General features: G+C 39.7%; 1 protein-coding gene across 1 annotated transcript; it reads left to right on the top strand.

The window, feature by feature from the left end:
- Positions 1–2,777: 2,777 nt before the first annotated feature.
- On the top strand, positions 2,778–11,659 carry LOC104944469 (immunoglobulin superfamily member 22-like; the record flags this gene model as incomplete). Its single annotated transcript, XM_010770004.1, is given in 13 exon segments — positions 2,778–2,963; positions 3,378–3,485; positions 6,543–6,579; positions 6,843–6,949; positions 6,952–7,002; positions 7,254–7,316; positions 7,319–7,359; positions 9,913–10,039; positions 10,279–10,497; positions 10,600–10,677; positions 11,057–11,203; positions 11,206–11,358; positions 11,613–11,659. Coding segments are annotated over 13 exon segments (1,364 nt in total), but the record flags the coding sequence as incomplete, so codon positions are not given.
- Positions 11,660–12,025: the final 366 nt, after the last annotated feature.

Below are 12,025 nucleotides of genomic sequence, written 5' to 3'. Positions count from 1 at the left end.
TACAGGTGACTTTTGTAAATGTTAGATGTTACATATAGCCTATATTGTAGCTAAACTACAACAATGCAGTTCATAGCTTTGACATGACCTGTTATGAACTATAATATATATGCCTATAGTTTTGTGGTAACGTTCACGCCACTAATGACAATAGTGTACAGTAGGCATACTGCTGCTGTGAGTTGTAAGCCTAAGACTCTAACCCGTGAACGTTACCACAAAACTATAGGCAATATTATTGTTCATAACAGGTAATGTCAAAGCTATGAACTGCATTGTTGTTTAGCTGCAATATAGGCTATATGTAACATCTAACATTTACAAAAGTCACCTTTAATAGTTACCTTATGTAGCTGACGCTCAAAGGTCCCTTATTATTGTTTTGTCCTTTTTGAAGAGTGTTTAATGTATGCTTGAACTTTGTTTTATTTTGTAAAAATGATAAGAGTTGTCTTTCCGGAAGTCATGTGACCTCTTGCCCCGGATGTTTATATTGTGTTTGTGTGCGGTAAAAGTGTCAACGATGTGATAACGTAATTCTACTGCTGGTCTACTAGGCAAACACGTTTTCACTGTGTTTCATGATTGTGCAAAGAAGAGAATAAACGTGATTGTGGACATCGGTTCGATGCGTACTGTAATGTTCTTTCAAGACCAGAGTAGTTACACCTTATTTAGGACTAGATGCCGTTTGCATGGTGGAGAGCGCCACTGCAGCGCATGCGCACTTCTTATCTCATAATTATGACTTTTTATCTCATTATTTCGACTTTTTATCTCATAATTATGACTTTTTATCTCATAATTTCGACTTTTTATCTCACAATTTCGACTTTTTATCTCATAATTATGACTTTTCATGGGGATTTTATTTTTTTCAAGTGGCGGAAATGGGCTTCCATAGTATGGAATAGCCTGTCACACATTTTTATATTCTGTATTTAATTGTATTTTTATGTTTTTCTCTGGATGGATGATCCTGATAACGACACTATAGTTAAGTGCTTGAAAGCTCAAACAACCTAAATGGCACTGGAGAGTAGTACACTGTCACAAACCAACAAATAACACTATTACTTTGACTTTTTTGTGTTATAGTTTAAACTATTGCAACTTGCATTTAAAATGATAAAATAAGGTATATCACACTGACAGATAAATGAATATCAGAGGCAGAACCAGTATCCCCACATGCTCTTTGTAGAGTGTTAGCGTTCTTAAATACTAGAATTAGTCGGCCCACAGTGGCTAACTGACCTGTGAGAAATTAGGGATGTACTGACCCAGCTCAGGACTGACCGGCAGATCCAGGACAGATCAGAGCCTTATTTGTCCAGAGTCAGGACACAGCAGGAGCTTAAGCTGAGTGCTCCAGCCTTGGCAGGAACTCACAAAGAGGGGAGCAGCGTGTGGATGAAGGACATCACAAGAGAAGATTTTGAGCTGGAAGCAGTTGAGCCAGAAACCTGAAGCACATACTAAATCTGTAAGAAAGTAAAGGCTTTTCTAATACAAGTAAGTTTTTTCAAGAAATAATAGAGCCAGGGGGGAGTGCAACAAATATATATTTTGCAATTTGCTATGCTGTTTGCTGTTAGAAAGAAACAGAGGGATCAAGGACATTGAACAAAGAGGGGGAGAGGAAGGAAGGTAAAATAGATGTGTTTGTGTTCCACCTGTGACAGCAACCTGTTCAGCCCTTTGTAGCTCACAGTCACTTGCTCTTCCTTAGACTGTAAAGTTTTATCATCAAAGCGTTTGCTGTGGTCGCATAAAAACAACTTCCTTTAGTCAGTATCAAAGCTTCCGGAACTAATTAGTTCAGTAACAACATGTAGTGTGTTTGCTACAGGAAGCCACATTTACATGTTCCATTCAGAGACTAATCTTCTGGTGAATTGTTCCTTTCGCTTGTGATGTCACATTTACATCCTGAAACCAAGCTGTTGCTGAAAAGATAACTCTATTTTGATACAATCTCGCAAATATGGCTATGATCATGCGCACTGAGTTTTTAGTTTATTTTTAGTTTATTGAATTCTCTCAAGTAGGAACAGTGAGTGATACCTTTTTAAATAGAATAATTGATAGAGCCCACGCTCCCTCACATGGCTTTGAACAGTTCTAATGTATGTAATCTTCTTCCTTCAGCCCCTTCTAAAGTGGATACATCATCTGCAGGCAAAGATAGACATACACATCAATCCAAAGCGCGCACACACACACACACACACACACACACACACACACACACACACACACACACACACACACACACACACACACACACACACACACACACGTGTTGAAGGAAAGAAAGACTTGGGGACAGGGAACAAGAGAGGAATCTGAATCCAAAGTACCAGAGGAAGAGCACAGTTCATCAGTGGAACAAACACAATGCTCTATCTCACACAGCAGGTGTGTGGATTACCTTTTTAATTGGATCTTTTTGCGAGTCTCGCGAAGGCAAAGGACTGCTGTAGTCACTTTTGGAAGGCATGTGATAGAGCAAGCAAAGGGCATGGGGAGAGCATAATAAGGGAAGTGACTTTCAAAATGTTTTGATGTGCGCTTTTGGAAACACAAGCCCAATTACCACCAAGACACATGTGTACACTTTGCACATTTAGAGAGGATGGTTAGGGCTATTCCTTACTTCTCTTATCTGCTGGAGGCGATATAAAGGGACAAACCAACCCAGTGGAAGGAGGAGTCAATTGAGTATGTTCTGCCAATTAATCATTTCACATTCCTCATTGTATTGTTTGGACCAGGAACACATCGGATCATCATCATCATGAAATTAGATCTCCTCCAGTCCACTGGGGGCAGAGTGCAGCAGATGGAACAGCAGATGGGCCAGGTGAGACAGATGTCAGATATGCAAATGTTCTACTCATCCACCTCCTCCACCTTTACCTCCTCCACAAGCTCCACCAAGCTGCGAAAAGTCTCTCAGGGCTTGTCAAGGACCATGGAAGTTAGGAATTATCCACCGAGATCAACTTCTCCTTTACATCTGATATACTTGCTAATATAACATTTTTTAATTATGAGACATTGCTTGAAGAACCCTCTATTATAGGAGTCATCAATTTATTGAGCAAAAATGGCACAATTGATGAATGTAAGAGGGTTAAAATAGTAGCTTCATAAAAATAATTCTTACTGTGCGGAACAGTGTTTTTTTACGTTTGAAACTTTTCAATTATGTCAGGCTGCCATGTCCTGGCCAAATGCATACCAATATTAGAGCTAACCAACTACATTATGTCTGTACTTCAGTGCAACAAAAAAACATTCAAAGTCATAATGATAACATCACATTTGCATGCTTTTTGTACATGATTATGATGTCCTTTATGCTCCCTCAGAGCACTTGGTGGAGTCCTTCAGCCAGGTACTGAAATCCCCTCAGATCTCAGAGGGAGTGTCTGTCCCAGATTTTGATGAGAAGCTGTGCCCTATCACTGCCCAAGAGGGTGAGGTAGAAATGCCCTTTGCGTCCCCTAATATCTCTCTTCACAATGCATTATTAAAAACCTCTTAAGCCCCAAGCCTGTTTTTCAGGTCTCAGGCTCGAATATGACATTCCCAGAACAAATGACTATATCTTCCCTTCTAAAAGGGGAACATTAATAACCTTTTTTCGCAAAGCAATGATAAACCTGTGAGTTGGATGTAGAAGAGCCAGAATCAATATATAATTTTTTAATTTTAAAGTAAATTCAGATTGAACATAGTAAAAAAATGTAAATGATAGTGTCCGTCCGTCCAAAACAAAAGACATTACTTATAGTGAAAACCACCCCTGAATGATGGGATAGTAGACTAAAAGCTTTAGGAATCCAAACTATAACATATAATAAGTACCCTGTATCAAGATTGATGTAAAACAAGTGACATTTCACCTTTTAGAGAAGTTTAGCAACAAAAAAAACACTTCTGGGGTCTTTTGGGTGGATTTGCCATATCTCTTACACCTCTTTTGAACCGTTACAGCCAATGGAATCGAGAGGGAAGTTCCTAAATCCACCTACACGTTACCATTGAGGAATGAGAGCGATGCGCACGCAGCTTGCCCAAACTGCTCTGAAAACTGAAAACTGCTATAGCCATAAATATGATGATGGATTATCAGTAATCATTTCAAAGTGACACAGAGACATTGGATTAACCTTCAGTAGCGTTTTCATCATTTTAATCATATTGAACACAACTTTTGATCAGAAAAACAGCAAAGGTAAGACATATTTGGTTCCGTAAAGCTATGTGGTGTGTTGTCTGGGTTTGCCTTCGCTGCCCTGAGTTTCAGTCGCACAGTGATGATACTTATACCTCTAGAATCTGTGGAATCTCAGCTTTAATCCGATATCTCGTTTGTGCAGATCCGATAAGTAATACAGTATTTATACCGTGAGTTCTGTGCTAAGTGCGTCAGCGTTTTTTCGCTCAGGGCTAATTCAGAGGCTCGGCGTTAGAGTTGTGTTTTGTTTCGGTAAAAAATGTTCATAACGTCAGTTAGCTTAGTTTCTTCCCGTTAAGTGGGTATGACATTAATAGGTTGTTAAATGTTAAGAAGCCCTCGCTGTTTCTTGCAGATGTTGCGGTTTTGCCCCCGCCGGTGGGGGCCGTGGGGCTCAACAGGTTCAACTGTGGGCCCTTGAGACTATGAGAGAGCTACGTTTAAGCAAATTTGAGTTCCTTACTCATAGTTTGCCTAGAAACTCCAGATGACACAAGCAAAGGGAAGTAATAGTTTTTTACTTCTATGTGTAAACTTTAGATTTCACTCTCTGGGTAGTGTACATCTTCTCTGATCAATGTCCTGAATAAGACCCCCACATAGGTAAAAGATGCTGTGATAGAGTTTGTAAGAGGTGCATGTGCTTCTGCTGAATACTAGTGCCTGTTGTACATAAACTGCAAGAGTTTGAGCCCCACTCTGGCTCTACCTGAATTATAGATTAAGACACCCAGTCACAATATGCAGAACACTGCGGAGTAGCCATAGCATTAGCATTCATGGGATGACCTTAAACTCAACTGTACTAAAAGGAAAACAGGAAAAGATGGCGGTATTTATTCCAATATTAACCAATTGTAGTTAATGTTGTTATTTTTGTTAACAATAATTAATAATGTATAAAAGAGAGGAGTAACAGTACTAACTCTGTTGCTCACTTATCTTGAGCAGATTACATGCATTAACCTGATCTGTCTGTTATGACATTAATAGGTGACAATGCTGTGTTCAAGGCCAAGGTGCTTTGCCAGCTGTCTGACACGATAACATCTTTTTATGACAACATAAACATTCGGCATACTCAAGGTTTGTCACCAAAACTGCACAGCTTACAGAGTTCCCCAGTTATTAAAGGATCTCGCTGACACTTGAAGTCAAACCAAGGAGTTTGATTTAACACAACAATGGTCCCGATACAGAAATAATGTTTGTTTTGAACACCCATCTATGTATATTGAGTCTCTTTAGTTTTCCTCCCTTGTGTAGTTTGATATGACTTTGCAATATGTTATATTGAACAAGTACTTTTGTAAATTAGTCAACTCAATGTTTGTATTATTTCAGTCATTTAACACGATAAATAGTTGCATATATCAAACTTGTTTCTGGTTGCTTCATTGATGGCATATGACCTAAAACAAAACTATTTAATAATGGACAAATCCATTACATCTGTCCAAATCTGATAATCACTTATCTAAAATAAATCTATGACTGGAGCTCAATTATATTCTATTACCTAAAAGCAATTCAATTAACAACTCAAGTAAATCTTATTGCGTTTTCCAAGATACTGTGGCTCGTTTTTTTAAAGGTGTTTGACCACACCACACTGCTGTAAGTACAGAAGCTCTATGCAGCCTTTCCTTAATCCGAGGGGCTCTGCCATCTTGGTTCTGTCAACTTAGACGACACACCATGCATCATGAGGAAAAGTAGGAAGAAAGAAAAAAAAACTCTCTGATCCCTTTATCTATAACCACTCTGGAGTGGATTTAGCACTTTCTCTGTACCAGCCTCGGAGCTTAAGTGAAGCTTAAATAGCTATTATAAAGCAATTAACTTGTGGGTGCTGACATATGCATCTCCCCTTGCCATCTGTTTCTCTGGTGAGGGATGACTGTTAAGTTGAGGCGCTAAATGTTTACTGGGTATTCCCAGCATGGCACTGCCTCCTTCTGCGCCTCGTAAGTACTGCAGTGGGATTTAAAGTGACCCGACAATGCAATGACAGTATGACAGTTTTAGATCCTGCAGTGAGCAACAAGCAAGTAATTTTCACTTAATTGATGTCACCTGTATGTAATGAATTCCAGATAAAAAACCTGACCCTGGAAGATGCTGTTGCCTCCAAAAGCACAGAGAAGCCCCCTATTCTGTATTCTCATTGTTACAGAAAGTGAGTTTATCATGCAATTTTTTTAGTCCTGATATATTTATGTATCTTCAGCTTAGTTTACATGCTGCTTACCATTCAGTGCCTCAGGTTAAGATGCTCTGCTTTTCATTCCAGATCTAGCGCTGGTCTTCATAAAGATGCTGAAGAAGCGGTAGGAACACAAGCCTGCTGTATAATACTCGCCCTGACACTGCTAAAACATGGTGTGAGGGGGCTTTTTCTCATCCACCCATAGATCTTTTGTTGTGCATGCATCCATAGATATATTCAGCATGAGATCTAAAGAGGAGCAATGTTTACCATTGTCTGCCTGCAGGGGCAGATGCTCCTGAGCTATCATTGCACCAATTCATAGCGTTAGACACACAGTAAATGGCATTCAAACACTGGCACAAGTGTTCCCTCCTTGTGCAGTAATGTGGGGAAGAGGGAGGAGAAGTGGCCCCCTATAGAGGAGGAGATGCTGAAGATCCTGGCCAGAGACGACAAAAAGGACGACGAGAGGATCTGCACCGACTTCAGAGCATCTTCAAGAAGCTGAAGGAGATGAAGAAGAAAGTGGAGGTGGAGGTAGGCCTGTCATACAGAGAGCTTGCCTGGTACCGCAGGATCACATATAAGGAAGAAAAGGAGTGGGATGTAAAACAGCTAAAAATAGAGAAGAACGGAAAAGGGGGAAGAAAAGTTTAATGTCGCACAGGAATGGCAACAAAGGTTTGTCGCATAGCAACACCAAAGTCAACTTATGTGAAGAATGAGAGGGGGTTGACATTTTTGTGGTGTGCCTGAAAAAAAATGTTTGATTATTTATTTTCCTGATGTTAGGTGTGCTGAAGCCCCTTGAGGACATCACTGCCAAAGCTGACACCAACATCGTCTTTGACACCATCCTGAAACTAAAGATCCAAAAATCAGGATGCACTGGTTTCTGGTGAAGAACTGACGTGCGGGCATGTTTTGAATCAAGTTTCTATATACAAAAGTGCTTGTTCTATCCCAAAAAACGTGCAAGTCCCCTTTTATCTTGGCATTTTGTTTACGATTCAGGGCGCAGAGCTGCTGCGGATCCAGTAGGAAGTATAGGAAGTGAAACAGATGGGAACCAAGCACCTGCTGTGCATTTCCAACCTGAGCCTCGGTGACACGCACACCTACACTCTGCAGGTTGCAGACAAGAGACTGTCAGCCAAACTTAACGTCATAGGCAAGTACAGAATGAGACTCAAGTCTTTCAAATTGCTCGTAACTCAGAGAGACAAGGTCATCATTGACTAAATTACCCTAGTGTCACTTTCTTTGTTTGTTTAACAGATAGGAACATGCTTTATTCAAGCATTATGCCCATACGTGCACGTCTGATGTTTTTGTACATTTATTGTCAGTTATTTGTCTTGTCTCATCCCTCATCCCATTTACAGGACATTATGTAGCATAAACCATCAGTCAGAGATGGCTTTCTCTCTTAAGGGATTTTTTTTGTTGTCACATTTTTCAAGTAAATATTGCCAGACGTAGTTTGTAGCTTACAAATCCTACTATTTGGTATGGCTTCCTCCCTAGTGAAGTGTTAACAAGATTAAGTATACACTTCAAATCATGTGATGAGGATGTCTTTTTCTCTCGTCTCTGCCGTTCAGATGAACCTCTGAAAATTCCTGTCCGACTTAAATCCCAAAAAGTTAACAGACTGCCATGTTCGAAGTCCGCCTCTCTCAGAAGACGGATTCACCTCTAATCTGGAAGGTTTGTACGTGACCCAGAAAGACATTCTTCCAAAAGCATATGATATATTTGCTATATTTCTAGGAGTTTTTGACATCTAGGAAATCAAAATAACACACAAATGTACTGACAACCTGGAGACTACCCATCAGCATCACCTCACTGCCACCGTATTTTACAGGCAAAACTTTTTGTTATGCTTTGTTTTTTCCCTACAGGCCTGTGTCTTCCTGTTTTAGTGGAGCTAGCATTTCTAAGGAAACAAACTTCCCCCTTCAGACTCGTGGAGATGAGCAGTTACTGCCTTGGATTCGTCCCCTGAGATCAGAGGCATGGCTTCTTCATAGCTGTGCTTAACGAGTTCATCTTCCCTGTGTCGTCCAAATGAAGACGTATGGATAGCATAATAAATCCTCTCTCCTAGTGATGAGTTGAAAGTAATCCAAGCAAATCCCTCCTCACAACAAGCTCATTTATTACGCCTGTGTCTAACAAGATGCTTACTTGCCTAAGGTGCAAGCTGGAGCATGTAAATATCTTCACAAGGACATGTGGCTGTCCTCTGGGGTTGCAGGAACAGAAGCATATTAATTGAGGTTGAGTTAATTAAGGTTATTCATGAGAAGACTGTATATCTCTTGTTATGTATAAGTCGTGTAAGCTGCTGCATGTGTTCAGACTGAATATAAAAGAAGAAATCTAAAAAGGTTACAAAATTCAAGTTTGTTCACCTTATAATCTTGATTTCCCTTTCTTTTTTTTTTATTGAAACTTCTTTTGCGGGTATGTCAAGTAAAGAAATGACCAAACATTTTCAAAAGCTCCAAAAAGTTAGAGTGACTTATCGTTTTGTTCTTACCAAACTTTGCAACCTTCATGCACGAGGGGATTTTTTTCCATATTATTTTCATTAAGTTCAAATATTTCAACATGAGTTATAAATAAGAAATGAACAAAGCTGTTTTCTCGGTGCCAGAGCGCTTTGCCTCAGTCAAGAGCAGTATGTCAGATGCTCAGTGTCCTACAGGCTCCCCTGCAGAGCTGTGCGTCAAACTTATTTTTTTAAACTGGCATTTAAAAATGTCAAGCATACATAGTGTTTTATCTACTGTCGGCCCACTGCCTTGAACATACTGAAATAGTTCAACAGATGGATTGCCATGAAAATTTGACGTAATACATCTGTGTTACAATGACAATTAATCCTAATGGTTTTAGTGATCCCCTGATCTTTACTGTCTTTGGCCACCAAGAGGATTCTAGGTTGTTTTTTTTCTTCTGAGAAATAGCAACAACAATGGGATGAACTGATGGATGTGCATGACATTAGGTAAAGACATCCATGCATTTGCTCCTGTGGGTAATGTCCACAGTAATGACTCTTACATGTCTAATATGTGTAATGTGTATTTGTAAAGCGCTTTGAGCACCTGTAAAAGCGCTCTAATAAAAAAAAATGTAATCCATTATTATTATTATTATTATGCTGCCGAGAGGTTGAAAATGAGGTTGTTAACATCAGCACAAGCAGGCAGTACAGCCTTGCAGAGCAACAGCATTAATGTGCATTCTTGGTTGTGTTAAAGTGATACCCATGGCATATTCACACAACTTAAAAAAACTTTGATATTACACCTATTTATTCAAGTCATTCGCAGGAGAAGTTTAACGTTGTGTGAGTCAATGTCTGTTACAAAAACAGCTTTCATCATTTTTCTTAAACATAATATGTGTGTCACATTTGACAGATTTCTGAGCTGAGGGGGTCCTTGTGGTCAAACAGGGAGCCGTCCACAGGCTGATCTTCTCTGATGTGACTGACGCTCATGAGGGCAAATACACTTTCAGAGCCAATGGGGCTGAGAGCGAGGCTGTACCCACTATTGCAGGTTTGTATTACAATGTTGTATTTGAGTACGTATTCACAGATGGGGGAACATACAAAGTGTTATACTTAAATTGAGTATCTTTTTTGATACTACCACTAGGAGTCGCTAAAGTCAGTCATTTTCCAATCCTTCAGACTAATGCGACTAAACCTATACTGAAAGGCAATTAAAACTATAAACCTACATTTGCAATTGAAACATATAATGGTTTCACAATCTTTATTGACCCTATTTTCCAGATCCTCCGGAAATTGATTCCTCTGTGCTGGACTTGTTGGGAGCTCAACCTGTGACTTTGAAGGCAGGCCAGACCGCCTCTATTAAGATCCTCTTTAAGGGCAAACCCCCTCCCAAGGTCACCTGGTACAAGGAAGGTGCGGAGATCATGGAGGATGAGAGGACTGAGGTGGAGAGGACGGCTGACGGCACCATGCTGGTGCTCAGCAGGTGAGTGAGGCGTCATCCACTCAGATATTTAATGATCTTTTCAAAAGGTCACACACAAATTAAAATATAATTAAACTTCTGCTCTAACTCTTGATGTTTACTATGTGTGCGAGAAGACAGTGGAGCAATTATGCTCCGTCTAAAGAGTGACTGTAACAGTGCAGTGGCCAACCTGCACCTCAATGTGATTGGTAGGTGAAAACACATGTTTGACAGATAAAAGGTTTCATTCAACGCAGATTTTAAATATTTAATATTTTACTCTCAAAAAGACTATTTGTATATACATTTTTCATAAATTAAATTCTTTGTAATTCTCACATACGTTTACTGTAATCACATTTAAAGAAAAAGAGGAAATCCTTTATGAATTAAAATATATGAGGGCCATGTTTAACCATCGTAAAGCACTATCAAAATACTTAAGCATAAATAGTGTCGGGCTCGGGAATGTTTGTCCCAATCATTTCTTTCATCTTAGAGGCTAAAAATAGTACTTGATATACAAATGCTAATTTTATGGCTAAAGTATTCCTTAAAAGCATTTTCTCATTGAAAAAGATTCCACAGACCATCCTAAGCCTCCTCAAGGGAAAGTGGAGTTTCTTGAACTATCAATAAAGTGTAACAAGATGAGGTGGAAAACCCTGCGGTACAATGGAGGTAAGCAAGTGACCAGCTTTGTGATTGAACGGAGCGTGGCTGGTAAGAAGTCCTGGACCCTGTTGGTGAAGTAGACAGCAGGGCCACCATCTTCCCAGATAACAAAGTGGAGCAGGGCCGGGCCTACCAGTACCGCATCAGGGCCGTGAAGGTGGAGGGAATGAGCAACCCTCTGGAGACAGAGGAGGTGCACGCTGGAGAACCTGTAGGTGAGAGCTAATTATAAGTACAATATTTATTATTATTTATAAAATGGCATCTTCACAATCATCTCTCAAAACATTGAAGAAACTGTGCAAAGTAAGGTAGAGGGAAGACTAGTAATAACCATCATTGTTCTTATCATTTTAACCTTCATTTGTATTATCACCATAGCCATTAAAATGATCATGTCATCTTTAAACTCACCTCCTTTACCAGCTCCCTTTTTCCATATCTCCTAGTTCACTCGTGTTTTACCCAGAGCCCCCAGGCAAAGCGTCCCAGCCCCAGGCTAAGCCTGATATATGAACAAACCCCTCTGATAAATCCTTTAGAATATCGATCGAAATAAAAATGTAATGGGCTTGCTACTAAAGAAGATAGTTGAAAATGAAATTGAGGCTCTATCTAATGCTAACTTGAACTGAATACCGATAATAGTATAACATGCATGTTTTGCCTGAATTGTCTTCCTTTTCTTCACTTCCTCTTTGTCTCTTTGTATTTGGATGACAAAGGTCTGTTTGAGAGCCTGACCAAGCAGGCAAACAAAGAGAAGTTGATTTTGTAAGAAGTCTGCTTCAGATTTCGCCACTAGATTCACTTTAATTGGCCACTGACCGTATGCTGCATGCTCTGTAACCACTAACTGACTTAAGCTGTGGTTAATCTTTA

Source organism: Notothenia coriiceps, unplaced genomic scaffold (genome assembly GCF_000735185.1).
Source record: "Notothenia coriiceps isolate Sejong01 unplaced genomic scaffold, NC01 NC01_scaffold00008150, whole genome shotgun sequence".
In the NCBI taxonomy this organism is placed as follows: Eukaryota; Metazoa; Chordata; class Actinopteri; order Perciformes; family Nototheniidae; genus Notothenia; species Notothenia coriiceps.
Note: the sequence above shows the minus strand (reverse complement) of the source record. Positions and strands in the feature narration are given on the sequence as shown.